At 40.6% G+C, this 16,634-nt stretch overlaps 1 protein-coding gene across 1 annotated transcript in view; it reads right to left on the bottom strand.

Moving 5' to 3' along the window:
* Nucleotides 1-1,402: 1,402 nt before the first annotated feature.
* Mpp7 (membrane palmitoylated protein 7) overlaps nucleotides 1,403-16,634 on the bottom strand; it is an 88,906-nt gene continuing 73,674 nt past the window's right edge. The window contains exons 12-15 of the mRNA XM_032885218.1: nucleotides 10,757-10,850; nucleotides 9,593-9,701; nucleotides 7,565-7,708; nucleotides 1,403-4,233 (exon numbers count right to left, since the gene is read on the bottom strand). Coding sequence (XP_032741109.1) covers nucleotides 4,054-4,233; nucleotides 7,565-7,708; nucleotides 9,593-9,701; nucleotides 10,757-10,850 — 527 coding nt within the window. The 3' untranslated portion in view covers nucleotides 1,403-4,053. The remainder of the gene's footprint in view (nucleotides 4,234-7,564; nucleotides 7,709-9,592; nucleotides 9,702-10,756; nucleotides 10,851-16,634) is intronic.

Genomic DNA, 16,634 nt, shown 5'->3' with positions numbered 1-16,634 from the left:
GGAGACTATCTAGACTGTGCTAACAAATATGGAAAAATTCATCTTATTTGTGGGCAGAATCACTCCATAAGCAGGGTATCCTGGACAGTTTAAGACAGGGAAAGCAAGCTGGGCTAACCTAGCATGCACATTTTTTTTCCCTCTCTTTGCTTTCTGCCTTTCTATGATGAATTGAACCCTTGATCTGTGAACCAGAATATACCCCTTAACCCTTATGCTGGTTTTGCCAGGATATTTTATCTTAGTAAAAGATAAAGAAATGAAAGACAGAAGATCCCAGTTTCTCACCTGTGAAGGATGAGACAGATAGTGGATCATACAGTTCCCTGAGGAACAATACAACTCACAAAGGCAGAGGTTATGTAGACATACAACATGGGTGGTCAAAGATTTAGGCAAGAAGGTTGTAGAAGAAAGAACACTGAGTCAACTTGGGGCATTTCTTTCAAGTTATTATTGAGTATATCAGAGCCAGTGCTTGAAAATAGAATGTGATTTGCTCCCTAGTAAGAATTACCTATTAAGTTCAATGTGTTGTGTGGTAGAACGCAAAGGAGCTTTCAAAATAATAAAGCTCATGGTAGAAATTACTTACTGTGACTCCTGAGTTTACTACACAGGGTTGTAAAGAACACTGACCTAGTATTAAACTGTAATATGATAGCCGCCATCACCACCACCATCAAGCATAACCATCATTGAGTGAGTGATTCCACTCCTGGCTTCTAAGTGCATCATCCTGGTACAACAGGATGACCAGGGATGTTCCATTTACCCCCCAAGGTCTCACAGCTGGTAATAATCAAAACTAGAAATCAAACAAGAAGTTTAGGCCTGGGGATGTAATGCAGTGGTAGTTATATGTATGCCTAGCATGTGAAAGGCCCCAAATTTGACTCTCAGACCCACAACAATCAACTGATGACTCATTTGATTAACCTTGCTTTATCATGCAGTCTCTCATTGGAGCAGGGCTGTGCTGACTGACACATGACTGAGCCAGCCAGTGTTGATTAGTTTCCCCAAAGGAGACAGTTTGTCTTCCTAGGCCCAGATGACAAGTTCTGCGTGTGTAACTACATCGAGAGGAGAATGCAGCATCCTGAGCCCAGTGGGAAAAGCGAACAGAGGGTGAGAATAGATGTTCCCAACACACTGGTCTATCCCATTCTGCTTCTGCACATCTTCACCTTCTACTTACAGACCAAGAGCAGCGAATTCCATCTGCCCAATAATCTTGATGAAAGCATTATTTGAAGAGAAATATAATGTTTAATTTTAGGCATGGAAAGATCAAATAAATTACATCATACTAAAGGATGGAATTTGTTCCACCGTGGAAAAAGCAACACAGGGTAGAACAATTTTAGTGTATTCAAGTGCTAAACAACTTTCAAGCAGATATATTGTGTGAAGATACTTTATTAAGATAAAAAAACTTTCCATTACATTTATCTATAAATCCATCATAGGCCAAAGGAAAATAAATAAAAATCTGAATCTTTAGGGACATTTTTGACTCCATAGTTTTGTAAATCTGAGTTTACATGTTTGCTCACTTTAAATTACTACAGTTTAGGTACACTTGATGATTATACAGTACCAGGAATGTCAGCCTTATAGATGCCAAGTTTCCATATTACTCGGTAAAACCATGGTTATTGTTTCAAGTTTATCTCTTTACTTTTAGGCCACTCTAACTGGGAGGTGGAGGTGAAGAGCAGCACTCCATACCAGGTTCAGCTTTAAATAGACAAACAATGAAACCCCATTTTTTCTAATAGTGGCTGGCACTGCACCCCAGAAACAAGCTGCTGCAAGCCAGGAGCAAAGTGTTCTTCTCACTGGTGGTGTGCTCACTGGAGTGCTGAGGTCAGAGAGCACAGAGCAAGGCCATTTGCTGTAGGTACCAGCAGCCTATATCTCTTTTAAGCATCAAGAAATAGAACAGGTAAGGCTACATGCCACCTGATTTCTTAAAATATGTTTATTTCCTTTTATTTATTTAGTTTTTAAAGAAAGATGTTCAGCTGTGGTCTAACAGGTGTGAACATTTATTTTTTCATGACATTCCATCACCTCCACTACCTACCCCAAATTTCCCAAGCACTACCCTCAAATAAAGAATGAAGACAACAATCACCAGATGAAGAGAAACAATCAGCAAAGATATCTGAGGTATGAACACAAGATACCTAAAGTATTCCAGAACATCCTATGCTAGCTAGATACAATCTTCATCATTCTTGGTATAGAAACTTGCTTTATAGAACTCTTTAAGACTTGTGCTTCTAGACAGGCCACACAGGGCAGTGATTTCAGAGTAGGAATCTGGTAGCCTTCCTCTCTGTGTTGAGCTGCATGGCTTTAATGAATAAACACAGAACTTCCATGGGCTGTGTTCATCAGTCCAATGATCTGATTGTTGGGCTTGAACATGTAATGAGGTCACTAGAGAAGTTTGTGTTTCTGCTTCACAAAGAAATTTGACATTGTCTTAAGGAAAGGTAGCCAGGGACACCACCAAACAGCAGTGAACATGTAACATGTAACATGTAACATGTGTGTGGACCTCTCTGCCAAAAGGTCCAATATTTACATGGAATGTTGACCTTGCTTATAAAACTACTATTTTAAATTATATCTTTACATACAATTTATCTTATGAATAGCCTCATTTGATAATTTAAAAATATGCCTTTCAAATATCTCACAAATATATAAAATTTCCCTATATTTTGTTTTTCCTTAAACATGACATTTAAACTCTTTACAAAGCAACAAAAATAATTTTTTTTGTATGCAAGTCATAGATGTGATGAATCTTCCATTGGCTAAACCGCACTGCTCAGAGGACTGGCAGGAACCTGCTCGATGACTGAACTGTGAACATTTGTAGTACTGCAAATTATTCACTTGCTAGAGCCTATAGCATCACAGAAAAAGAAGTAATGTCATTGAAACATTTAAAAATCCATCTTTCTTCAGAATAGGTTGAGATGTCATCTGGCCGGTGTTAATCATTTTGTTGACCAACAAATTAACAGAATACAAAGTTTCTAAAACACACTTTAGAACCATTTTCATGTGTGGTGATTGCACACAAGAAACATGAGCACCTCTTCCTTCACTGTGCTCTAACACGTGTTACGTGGTCTTGAATATTTATCTCATTCTTACAATTTGTTGAGAAATTCCAAAACAAGAGAAGAAAACTTTCTGACTCCAGAGATGTCTTCTGAAGAATGACAGATTAAAGCAAGTGATCATTAAATGTGTGATCATTTCTTGCCCTAAACAACCGTTTTTACTAAGCCATGAGGAAAGGTTTTTATCTACATCTATGATATCAGTTAAGTCTGTTTTCAAACCCAGTGCAGTGGCATGCTCCCACACTCGGGAAGCTGAGGCAAAAGAAGGCTGAGTTCAAGGTTAGTGTGGACACCACAGTGAGACCCCTCAACTTAAACAGAAAAATCAGATTTTCCCTTATATAATATTGGCGGCATCACCGATATATTTTCCTAAGGATTTCCTAAGCTATAATATGTGAGCTACTTCCTCAAGAAAAGATTTGAGTTTCTTCTTTGTTTTAAGATGTACATACTTAGGGCATATTTTGAAAGGACAGATCCTTATTTCCAGCTCAGTTAAATCTGTGGATCTGCTCAAGGCTGCCAACCCCATGCTTTCAACCCAGAGCATGCACAGTGAAGGGCTGTGAGTACACCTGAGCGCAGGTGAGGCATGAACTCTGATACACACTGCCTCTCACGTCAGAGACAGAAATAGATTAAAGAAAACAAGGAAATATAAAAGTTTTGCTAAGACTATAGCACTGTGCAGATTTTGACTTAGATTGTATAGTCGTGTGCTTCAAATAAGGCTGTGAAAGACATAAACAAAACCAGCACTGGAATTTTGACTTTGACATTGAAGACTTTACATCTATGACAGTGATACAGATTATTAAAAAAAATATCCTACCAAAAACATGGTAGTTAACCTAACCATGCAACTCTGCAAAAAGACAGTTAAGGACATTTCCCTGAGTTAAGAATGTAACCAGCTCACTGGGACCCAATGGGTATCAGTCTCTAGTTTGTCAAATGTTGTTTTTAGCTCATTAAATGCTACAGTAAGATCATCATTTATTATGATTTTGTCAAAAAGATGGCCATATTGACTTTCCATTATCTGTGCTGATTTGATCATTTCTTGAAAGTCTTCTTCCTATTAAAAACAAATAATGACAAATTAAGTAACCAGGCAACTGCATCACATAAATGAAAACATTCTACAGTGACTTTACCTAAAGCTGTTATGTGTTCAGACTTTAAATGAAGTAAAAAACCAAAATCACCTTCACTACTTTTTAGAGGTTTTAACTGCTAACACTGACTTTAATTAAACTCCCCTCAAGGTCATACCTAACTCACCATTACATGGACACATTGCTATTGTCATAGATATCAAGGGTGCTGTTGACTCTTATTGCTCTGGCTTGGCACTATTTATGTTTGTTCACAAGAAATAATGTATAAATCAAACTACTTTCTTAATGTTGAAAGCATTACACGATAATAGTTCAAATGCCCCTTCTGCAGTCCAGTAAAAGTGTTTCAAAAGCCTTGAGGGGCCACATAGATATTAAAATGCCAGGTGCTATTTTAGCTAGGTATAAAAGTCAGGCTTGTACATTAAAAAGCATAAGCCACATCCTCAGACTATGCCATCATTTACAAATTATGTTTATTGAGAGATAACTTTAGTGCTAGTCAACAACTTCAAATAACTAGTAACATGTGACAGCATCTGTCTCTTAAGGACAAATGTCATCCTTTTAGAACAAAGCACAAGAATTGGTCAAAAGCAAGACCCATGCTTTATAACTAAAATCAACAGTTCACAGATTAACGAAGTCTAAAAGAAAGCTAATTAGATGAAAGAAAAATGGGGGTTAATATTTATTTGTTGGATTTTTTTACTCAAAGGTAAAATTTGAGAAGAATGAAAACAAAAACAATGAAAGGTTTGCCAAGAGTCAATGATGGGCCAGCCTGACTCTTAAAAATTAGAAGCCATCTTATTATAAGGTCAAAATAAGTTCATTCCTGTTTTCTATAAAATGTAAATTTGACTAGGTCTTCACCCATTTTCTGGAATTTGTCATGTTCCACACCTTGGTAAGATAAGATGTTCCAAATAATTTTAGTAACCAGTTCTTATGTAACCAGAATTCCTCTGGAAAACCCCCAACCACTGAAAATCCCCTAGTCTTGTAGGTATTTTTTAGCTATATAAACCCTACCTTCTCCTGTGTTTCATGTTATTTTCTCAAACCCTGCTACTGGGAGACATTCTTATCTGATAGAAAATAAACCTTGAATAATTTGACCAAAGAATTTGAATAATAATCTCTACTTTCATTCAGTGAGATTAATATCAGAACAGTCACAAAGATCTGAAGCCATAGCATCCAATGGCATTCGTAAGAAATATGAATGCCATCAGCGGACAGAGTAGGCCTCCTGATCCTATGACCCAAATGGTGCTTCTATGTTGTGGTGTAATTAAATGAGCAGCAGAACCAGCTCCCATGCACTCTCACTTGGTGTGGATCCTCAGAAGCCGCGCACTCTGGCGGTTTCTTGTCAGTCGCTTTCATACACTGTCCCCTTGGTGGGCTGTTACCAACATACATCGTGTTCTGCGTGCCATTCTATCACGGCACCACGCCACGCTAGCCTCAGGCATTCTATAGCCTAGCACGGCTTCCAGAACTGAGACAGGTTGTCTCTCTGCCCACCAGAAACTTGGTTCACATCCCCCATAGTCTGGTAAATCAAAGCTCTAAAAACTTGTTGTTTAACAATTAGATTTATATGTTAAATTCTCAGTCTACAATACATCCAATTTCAAAGTTAAACAGCCGGAGTAGGCTATGAGACTATAATTAGTCTTAACCCCATCAGAAATCTGAGAACGACCCAATATCTATAAACATAGGAAGCCTAACATGGCTTCCGAACTGAGACAGGTTGTAGAGACTAATTTCCACTAGCACAGTCCCGTTAGCAACACACGAGAGCAAGTCTTCAGCCTTCTGGCCTACGATCATCTGACAGACTTTTGAAACACAGAATTTCGAAGGGCTGACCACTCTGGCTTGGTAGAAATTATCAGTCAACTTATTCTGTAATGTGTCCTTCTCGAACAGCATTGAGTCTGTAGATGAATTGAGGCGATTCTTGCCCAATGGCTGTGCTGTCACAAGGTATTACCTCACACCTGGAGGTAGAGATGCCCAAATTCTTCGTTAAATACACCACAGGGGAACTGTTAGGAGCAGATATGTCTCAACAAAAGATAAATAACTTTAAATGTCATATTTTGTGAGTTTCTGTTTTGAAAACCATCTATCTATATAAGGTAATCCGGACTGTTGTCCATTAATTGTCTTAATAATTACCTTGAAAGCATGCTAACAATAAACTTAGAGCCATGAATTGGCTAACACAGACGATGGAGGAAGATGATTCCGATCTAGGTGGTCTGGGTCAATTCTATCTTGTCTAGGTGGGCAGTTTCTATCTTTAGTAATTGGCAGTGAATTTATTCTGTGGATGTATTGAGGATTGAGAATTTAACATGTAAATCTAATTGCTAAATTACAAGTTTCTGGAACTTTGATTTTAACCATGCCAAAGAGGACAGCATGTGAAAGAAATGGCAGAGAGTCAGTTGGAGCATGCGGATCTGGTTCTGTAGCCCTGGCGGAGTGAAAAATCACAGGGCCTGCAGAACGAGATATGTGTGTGTGTCAGGCATGGTAACTATCGCCTAGGGGACCTTGAAGAGAGGGGGGCTAAAAGGGAGACAGCCGGGAGTGGACAGCTTAGGGACCATGTGGCAGAGTAGCAGCCAGAGCGTGGGAACTGTTAGAAAAAGTTTCTTTTTAAATTTTTACTGCAACACTTCTACTTTTTACTGTGTTAAAATGTAAAATATAAGGCAACAAAGCAAATTATTACAGTTTTTATTTAGACTATTAAGAAATAAACAGAAACTTATTTAGAGACTTTTAGCTTTAAAAAGGTTAAATAAAAATATAAATGATTGGCTGAGAAAAAAAAATCATCATGCATGCATAATACCATACTTTTGTTGTTCTTTTTTCTTTGCTTTGTTTGGCAGCACTGGAAATAAACCCAAAGCCTGGAGTATGCTAGGAACAAGTGGTTAATACTACCATTGTAGCTGTTGGTTTGAGGCACAGACTCTTGCTTTGTAGATCATACTGGTTTCAGATTTGCCAGACGGAAGAGAATGACCCTACATCTCGAGTGCTGGGCTCTGCAGGGGCGCATTACTGTATCCAGCGCTACATAGTAGTTCTGAGTCGATGCAATATGAACGTCAATTCACAGAAACAAGGAAAGTTTACAGTGCCACCAATCAAAATGCACATACCAATCCCAGCTTCGTCTATAACAGTGTCCCTAAGCACCGTGTACAAGTAACTAGGTGCTATTTACATGGTGGCTAAGATCACGACACCCACCGTGAAGGGCTTTGCAGTCCCTTGGTCATCTCTGCTTGAAATAATCTTTGCATTTTTTCTTGTCTCTCTCAAACGCTCTATGGATGGAGGCTTTATAAATATCACATAGGGTTTGAACTCCAGAGTCCTTAAATGCTTCACTGTCTGCAAGGAAGAAAAGGGTTTTTTTAATATTTCTTCACTGTTCCATGCATCTGTATTTTGTAAGGAGACAATTTATTCTTTAATTTATTCTCCAATCAGTTCTTGACGATGAAGATGACAATCTCATTGAAAAGCAGCTAGAGAATGAATACAACTTTTACTTTAGATGTTTTGAAACACAGTGGCTAAAAACCTCAGAACACTAGGTTTAGATCATACTTCTAAAAGATGTGACGATTGGTAACCTCCTGTCTGGAAGCTGTCTATCTTTTTTAAACTCTGTTAGAAGCCTAAAGGTCCAGTCTCTGTAGCCTCTGTTCTACATGAGGTCTGCCAGCATGCTACCCTCCAAACACACACATCAAATGTCTTGTTTACCTTTGCTTGGAGTCAGAGTCCTACTCTGCAGCCCAGGCCTGCCTGGACTCCTACTGCTCATGCCTCAGTTTCCTGAGGTCTGGATTACAGGTGTGCAGCACCACACCTGTTTTGTTTGGTTAATTTATTCTTTTCTCCCACAATACATCCTGACCAGTTTCTCTTTCTCTCAGTCCCCTCCAGTCCCCTCCCACACTCCTCTCCCTCAGATCCACCCCTCCTCCACTTCCCCTAAGAAAAGAACAGGCTTCATGGGGATATCAACCAAAGACAGCAAAATAAGTTACAATGGGACTAGGCATAAAGCTTCATTCCTATCAAGGCTGGGTGGCTCGGTGAAGCAGGATGAAAAGATGGTTGCTGCTTCAGTTTCTTTAAATCCATGTGAGTCCTCCTTAGCTGATTCTATGGGCAGTGTTCTCCTGGTGTCCCCGACCTCTGACTTCTCTGCCCCCTACAATTCACACTTGGGATTTTAAGCGTTGAATTCTGCAAACTGAACTGTGGTCAAGGAAACTGACAGAAGGGTCAGAACTAAGAGATATTACTGATTTCCTCATGAGGGCTTCACCACAGTTCCACTGTAAGGTTATAGATAATCTCTATCTGTTAAGGAGATGGAGAGGGAGAGGGGGAGGGGGAGGGAGAGGGAGAGGGAGAGGGAGAGAGAGAGGGAGAGAGGTGGTGGTGGTGGTGGTGAGGATGGGGAAGGGAAGAAGGGATGGCAGGAGGGGATAGAAGGACTGGGAAAGCTCAGAGGTGCAGGTAAAAATGCATTCAGTGAGTCTGGGAGTGACAAGGTCCATTGAGGGGCAGGGAGTTCAGCTAAGCAGGAATGGCCCCCACTCCTTCCTGGTGCCTGGACAAGAGGCAGCCTCAGACTTGATGCTAAGGACTTTCTGACTCCAACCTCTCTACCCCTAAGAGGTGTGAAAGTGCTTCTGGCATCCCAGAGCACCACCATCATAGGAGACTCAGTGGCTCCGGGCTTGGGTACCGACCAGATGACAGGTAGTTTGATATAAGGAATCGAATGCTTTTAGCCACTGGCTTTCTTAGTTCAAAGTTTCCATAAGGGCCCCTGGGTGATTCCCAAGGCCTCCTGTGGCATCTCAGATAAGACAGTGTTGAACCCTGCCTCACAGCTCTGTTGGGATTTAAATATTTACATTGTGTCCAAGACCAAAATCAGAAACAGAGAACGGAGGTCAGACTATAAGCAGAGAACAATACGTAACACAAAAGATGTTACGTATGTAGCATGGAATACGTTATTAAAAGATCCAAAGTAAGCATGTAATAGCATGTAAGCTTGACTGAGTCAAACCAAGAGATACAAACACTGACCTCGGGGCTCCATCCATTTGCTTTTCTAGTAACATTATGCCTTTCCCGCCTCTGCCCAAACGTCCCAGCCTTTATTTAAGTGAGCAGAGTTCACATGGAGCCCGTTCTGCGATGCTGCGGGAGGTTTGCAGGGAGCTGCGCAATGCTTTGTTTACTCACATGAGGCTGGACATCCAACAGACAGACTTTGTTCTTAGCTAGGACAGAGCGGACTGAGTCTATGCTCGTACCGTAGTAGTTGTTTTTATATTCGCCGTATTCGATGAACCTGCAGCAAATTAAAAGACACTCATCAGAGTAGTCTGTGAATATGAAGCAAGCAGGCAGTCAGTTATATTTCATGGGCAAAGATATTTTGCTGAATGCGTAAAAAAAATTTCCCCCCCTGTTTAATAAAATAAACAGAGTCAAGCATTTCGGCAAATGTCAACTTAAAAAAAAAAAAAAAAAAGAACCTTCTACATTTTCAAATCAGTAACACTTGCTTGTGTTACACTTAAGCCCAAAAAAGTACTTTGGTGCTAGGGCGTGCTAATGCTTTCCATCACTCCTTTTCAGAACTAATGCAATGTAATAAAACATCGAATAAGCCAAACAATAGACACTACTGGAATTTCACTGTACACTACAGAGTAGCAGAGCTGGGCGCTGCAGCCACAGGAGCTGGGAGGTGGCTAATGGAACCAGGGCAGCGATTATGTGCTATAAAAACATAGTCGTGGGGCCAAACTCGAAGAAAGCATTTTGATGTTTCAATAAAATCCCACAATACTGCCTTAAAACACACCCTGCCTCTGATGCCCTGCAGTAGCTGTACCTCAGGAATGGAAAACTGGGGAGGGTGGGGTAGGAGTCGGCTGGAGGAGCCAAGACGGTGTGAACAGCACAGCAGTTCAGCATGGCAGCTTTATCTAAACGCCGTGAAGGACTGATGTGAGACTAAGGGATGTATGAAAAAGATTATGGGGAAAATACATCATATACTTAGCCGTTAACATTTAAAATATAGGTCTACCCAAGCTCCATGTTGAGATTCAATTATTGGACTGGGGAAAAGTTACAGAAAAACACTGGGAAGCTCCCTTAGGCTAAACCTACGGGCTTAGCTGAACAGAAACATTGCAGCTCCTGGTACTGAAAAAAAAAAGATGGGACCATGTCTAACTACTAAGGGAACTACCTCTTTCTAAGGGCTTCAAACGTTGCTCTAAATAAGTAAAATACGTTTCACATAGAAGGAAACCCCAGGCTGTCTAAAAGTAGATACACAGGCACCAGTTTAACAACAGGAATAGAAAAAAATTCTACAAAATTTTCACATACTTGTTATTTTGTACATCTGTCTCAAACAAATGTTTGGAAATAAAAATATATTCGACGCCATCACTCTCTTGGCTTCTTCTTGCTCTAGTGGTATCTGTAATTTGAAAGAAAAAGAGTTGAATAAGTTACTTTAGAGTATTAAAAAGAAAAAAAAAAGAATGAAGAGTAGAGTATTAAAAAGAAACCAGTATATTGTCTGTTTCTTCCACAAGATTTGAAAATATATAAACAAAAGCAAATTAGCTGCTAAAATATAGTGGAATATAAATTCAGACTTTTCCGCTCTTGTTACAATGCTAAGACTCAAGATCTGATTGCCTCAGAGGTCTGACCCTTACTTGTACCTTTGAAGAATCAATCTTTCATACAACTAAATACATAAAAAGAGTCATATGTGTAGACTTTGGTCCACTCCCCAGAATAAGACCTTTGGCAAATAACTGGCTTATTACATCATCTACTGATCTTTATTTGCTGAAGTAATCATACTATTCACTAGGTGGAAGGTACAGCCTTCTCTACATACATGCTCCAGCGTGTAACATGGTCAGACCTTCAGTGTTGTTCTGTTTCACTAACTAAATGAATCAAATAACTCTAGGTGTCATTCCCCACTCCTGCCAAGTCATTAACAGCACCTTAATCTAGGATTCAGCTTGCAACTTTTTGATAATGTTGCCTCGTTCTTTTTGTGTAAATTATAAAGGGACAGAAAACATAGGACAGTGAAAGACAAAACACAATACTTTCCAACGTGGACATACATGTGAAACCCTACTACAGCCCCACTTCCTGCTCTTACAGTCAGAATCCTGAATCCCTGACAATTATCTGAGCACCTTGAAAATATACAAAACAAACCAGGCATGGTGGTGCATGCCTTTGATCCCAATGCTTGAGAGGCAGAGGCAGTGGGTCTCTGAGTTTGAGGTCAGCCTTATCTACAGAGTCTCGGGATAACCAAGGCTACATAGAGAAACCCTTTCTTGAAAAACAAAAAACAAAAAGCAAAACAAACAAATACACAAAAGGGAAGGGTATGGAAGGCAGAGAATCTGTCTAGGGAAAGGCTGACTTTGTTTCTCTTAGAAGCTATGATGTACTGGAATAAGACAGGGGCTAGATTCCTGTAGGTAGTTAGGAACAGGGGCCATGTGCAACTAATCATAGCTTTTTATGCTGAAAACTCACGTTGAGTTTAAAAGAAATGTTAGGGTTAAAAGGGTGGTAGGTAACACGAAGGAAGAGAACTAAGAGACTGTATCTGGGTAGAGACAGTCAACCTGAACAGGTAAGAGAAAGGACAGGGCCCTGGGAAGCAAGGTCAACATCAACAAGTCCCTGCCTGACTGGCTCCCATGAAGCCCTGGGGAACATATGCAAGATACTGTAGACCCATAACATACTCAAGCTTTTAATGAAGTTAAATGTAAATGACCAAACTGTTGGGAAGGGTAGCTTCTAATGAAGACGGGTCCCCCTCTTCCAGGTCACCCCACAGATAAGGTAAGAAAGACGGAGGCTACACCTTGGTGGCTTTGCTAATGCCATCACCTTCCCTCGGGGATGCAAGCCAGGGACATAAATGCCAAGAGCAAAGAGCAGTCTGATTGCCTGCAGGGCTGACAGCAGCAAGCCAATCCTTTGCTACCGAGAGCACAGTCAAGATGAGCAGCTCGAAAGGCAGAAGTCGGAGATGGGAGGTAGGGTTTCACGAACCAGGATGATCAGCGTATAACAAAGCCTCCTCATCGACCTGGCTGGACTCGGGGAACAAGCACAGATCACATGGACCCTCCACTGGCTTACATCCAGTATACTCAAAGAATGACCCAATCTCAACAGGAATTATGCCAGTCGTTGTTCAGTTCCTGCCTTAGTCCCATGAAAAGACCAAGGCAAGCTGCTCCTAGGTTTCTCCCACCTCAGACCCTCTTGGGCTTATGGGAATGTCTTTTATTTTTCCTTAAATTTTCTCAGCAAAGACGCTTTCAGTTCACTTACTCTCTGTGTCTGTATTTTTAATATTCACTGATGTGAGGCAGGAAACTTGAGAGCTACTGTCCCTAGTTAACTTTTGGAGACCTTTATGTCCTAGCAGGCAAGTCACTGGGCAGGTGCACCTGGCTTGAAAAAGGTCCAGTCATAACAACAACAACAACAACCACAACAACAACAACCATAACAACAACAACAACCACAACAACAACAACAACAACAAAACTGTTCGGCAAAATCAACAGGGTGTGCAGGTGTATGTGGGTGCATGGGTGTGGGGTGGTGGGGGTGTAGGGGTGAGTGTAAGTTAAGGGATCAGCAGGGCATGTGGGTGTGTGTATATGGGATGGGGAGTGTGAGTTAGGTGTGTGGAGAAGTGGAGAAAGCATAAGAAGGAAGACATTGATTCTCTTCTGTAAGGTAAAGGACACTGTCATTATGACAAAACCTGTAACAGACTGGGAAAAGCTCTTTACCAACCCTACATCCAATAGAGGGTTAATATCCAATATGTACAAAGAACTCAAGAAGTTAGACTCCAGAGAATCAAATAACCCTGTTAAAATATGGGGTACAGAGCTAAACAAAGAAATCTCATCTGAGGAATATCAAATGGCTAGGAAGTACCTAAAGAAATGTTCAACATCCTTAGTCATCAGGGAAATGCAAATCAAAACAACCCTGAGATTCCACCTCACACCAGTCAGAATGGCTAAGATCAAAACTCAGGTGACAACTGATGCTGGCGAGGATGTGGAGAAAGGAACACTCCTCCACTGTTGGTGGGATTGCAAGTTGATACAACCACTCTGGAAATCAGTCTGGAGGTTCCTCAGAAAATTGGACATAGTACTACCTGAGGACCCAGCTATACCACTCCTGGGCATATACCCAAAAGATGCTTAAACATATAATTAGGACACATGCTCCCCTATGTTCACAGCAGCCTTATTTATAATAGCCAGAAGCTGGAAAGAACCAACAGAGGAATGGATACAGAAAACGTGGTACATTTACACAATGTACCACAATTTACTCAGCTATTAAAAACAATGACTTCATGAAATTCTTTGGCAAATGGATGGAACTAGAAAACAGCATCCTGAGTCAGGTAACCCAATCACAAAAGAACACACATGGTATGCGCTCAAAAGCTCGGAATACCCAAGATACAATCCACAGACCACATGAAGCTCAAGAAGAAGGACAACCAAAGTGCAGATGCTTCAGTCCTTCTTAGAAGGGGCAACAAAAATATTCATAGGAGGGGATATGGAGACAAAGTTTGGAGCAGAGACTGAAGGAATGGCCACTCAGAGCCTGCCCCACCTGGGGATCCATCCCATATACACACAGCCACCAAACCCAGACAATATTGTTGATGCCAAGAAGTGCATGCTGACAGGAGCCTGATATAGCTGTCTCCTGTTCCAGAACATGACAAATATAGAGGCAGATGCTCGCAGACAACCATTGAACTGAGAACACGGTCCCCAATGGAGGAATTAGCGAAAGGATTGAAGGAGCTGAAAGGATTTGCAATCCCATAAGAACAACAATACCAACCAAGCAGAGCTCCCAGGGAATAAACCACCATCCAAAGAGTACACATGGACAGACCCACGACTCCAGCTGCATATGTAGCAGATATTGGTGCCTTATTGCACATCAATGGGAGGAGAAGGCCTTGGTCCTGCCAAGACTGGACCCCCAGTGTTGGGAAATGTCAGGGCAGGGAGGCAGGAAGTGGGGATGGTTGAGGAGGGGGAATCACTGTTATAGAAGAAGGGGAGGAGGAGGGGCTTATGGACAGGAGATCGGGAAAGGGGATAACATTTGAAATGTGAATAAAAAATACCCAATGAAAAAAATAAAAAAAAAAATAAACATAAATGAAATTGTCTAAAAGTTTGTATCTTGTAGCCTCAAGATGTGCATCACAGGTGTGCCATCCATTTCTAGATTGTGGTTCATTCCGGATATAGTCAAGTTGACAACCGAGAATGACCATTGTGCCCTGCCTCAAAACAATGACAGACCCCAACACAACATAAAAACCTCAAGCAACAATGAAAATCAAAACCTACAACTTAGTTTGTTTTTTCAATCAGAGGATCAAAATTAATACTGCAGTAAGTGATTTGATAACGGGAAGATCCCAATATCACATAATGAGAAGGACCTATCACCTTTAAGTATTCTTACTCAAGATCCACAAACTCAGGGTAATCTCCTTTTCCTGTCCTGAAGCAAGGTCTCCCCCCTTGAACTCTCTATCTTCTCAAGTGACGTCCTGCCATGTCTAGTACAAACTCCCTGCAAATGTGAGGAAACATTAGGCTACCCCAAGGTGAGGGATAGTTTATAAAGTTCTTGACTCTTCAATTTAGTTAAACAGGGGCTGGAGAGATGGCTCAGTGGTTAAGGGCTCATATTGCTCTTGTAGAGACTCAGGTTTGATTCCCAGGACCTGTGTCGGGTTACTCATCATCACCTGGAACCCCAGCTCCACAGGAATCTGATGTCTCTGAGCTCTCTGTGTGCTTACACTGATGTCCACACCAAAAATAGTAAATACTATTAATAGCACAAAAAGTTATTTATACTTGAAAAATGAAATACAACCATTTTAAAAAGTTTTAGAAAGAGGAAATTATATGAAGATTTTAATAGATTGTGTTTAAATTCGGCAAAGTCTATTTTAGTGGGCTATAAAAATGACATTAAAATTATTTTGTGTACTTATGGAAAAAAATCAACAGTGGTTTAATAGTAACTTTTGCCCCTGTATACAAGGGTCAGATTCAAACCAACGGAATTAAAGATGGGAGTATGATTAGAACACACGGATCTTGGTACAACCTCTGAAAAATAGAAAGAGAAGCACCCGTGTTCACGTGAGCGTGCCCACGTGTGCACACACACATACCCCCACCACCACCCACACACACAATAGGAAAGGCTAGGAGAACTCAACTAACATGTTCATGGAAGCCTCATTCTCCTCTCTGAGTCAGAGCACACTGAAACCATAGCACATACAAACGAAGGGAGATTAGGGTCTCGTCTCCAGAGCTTAGATTAGCAGATGGCCCTAACATATGTACAATGTAAAACTGTAATCTAAAACTATACAACATAAAAGAAACAAGAACATTACCAATTCTCAAGGGAAACAATAAGAGATAAAATCCCTCGAATGGCCCACAGGTTAGAATATCAGACTTTAAAGCAGCTATTATAACTACGCTTCAGGAAGGAAAAGGTACCTGAACTGAATTGAAAGTATGAAAGCTTACCACAGACACACAAACTGTGCATGAGTAAGCAGAAATTCTATAACTAAAAAGACAGAGCATGACAGGAACAAATCACTAGAGAAGGCTTGGCAGTATAAACGAGGTTCAAAGAAAGTCAGTGAGCTGGAAGACAGAGCACTACAATTCACAGACTGTGACGACCATGAGGGAAAACATGAAAAGGTATAAATGGAAGACCAGGCCCTACATATGAACACTGAAATATGCATGGCCTGTGTAACTGGGGTCCTAATCACAAAACCAAACTGAGAACGGTCAGCAAATGGTCCTGGGAAGGCTTATTGATCCTAAACCTGCAAACATTTGGGGGAAAAGGCACAAACTCACACATTGTAAAAGTCCATCAGATCCCAAAACATTTCTTTTAAAAAGCCAAAACATGTCTAGATATTTACACACAAATACTAAATCCCCAGTAGTGATAACAAACCTTGGAAGCCTCTAGAACATGAATAGTATGGGAATGATAACTTCGACTACCTCAGGCTTCTTTCTGATTTATGTTTTAATTTAACATGAAATCTATTTAATAACATTTTTACCTAAAGAAAAGAAAAGAG

The sequence above is a fragment of the Rattus rattus genome, chromosome 14, assembly GCF_011064425.1.
Source record: "Rattus rattus isolate New Zealand chromosome 14, Rrattus_CSIRO_v1, whole genome shotgun sequence".
Taxonomy (NCBI): domain Eukaryota; kingdom Metazoa; phylum Chordata; class Mammalia; order Rodentia; family Muridae; genus Rattus; species Rattus rattus.
The sequence above is the reverse complement of the archived record's forward strand: the minus strand, read 5'-3'. Positions and strand labels throughout refer to the sequence as shown.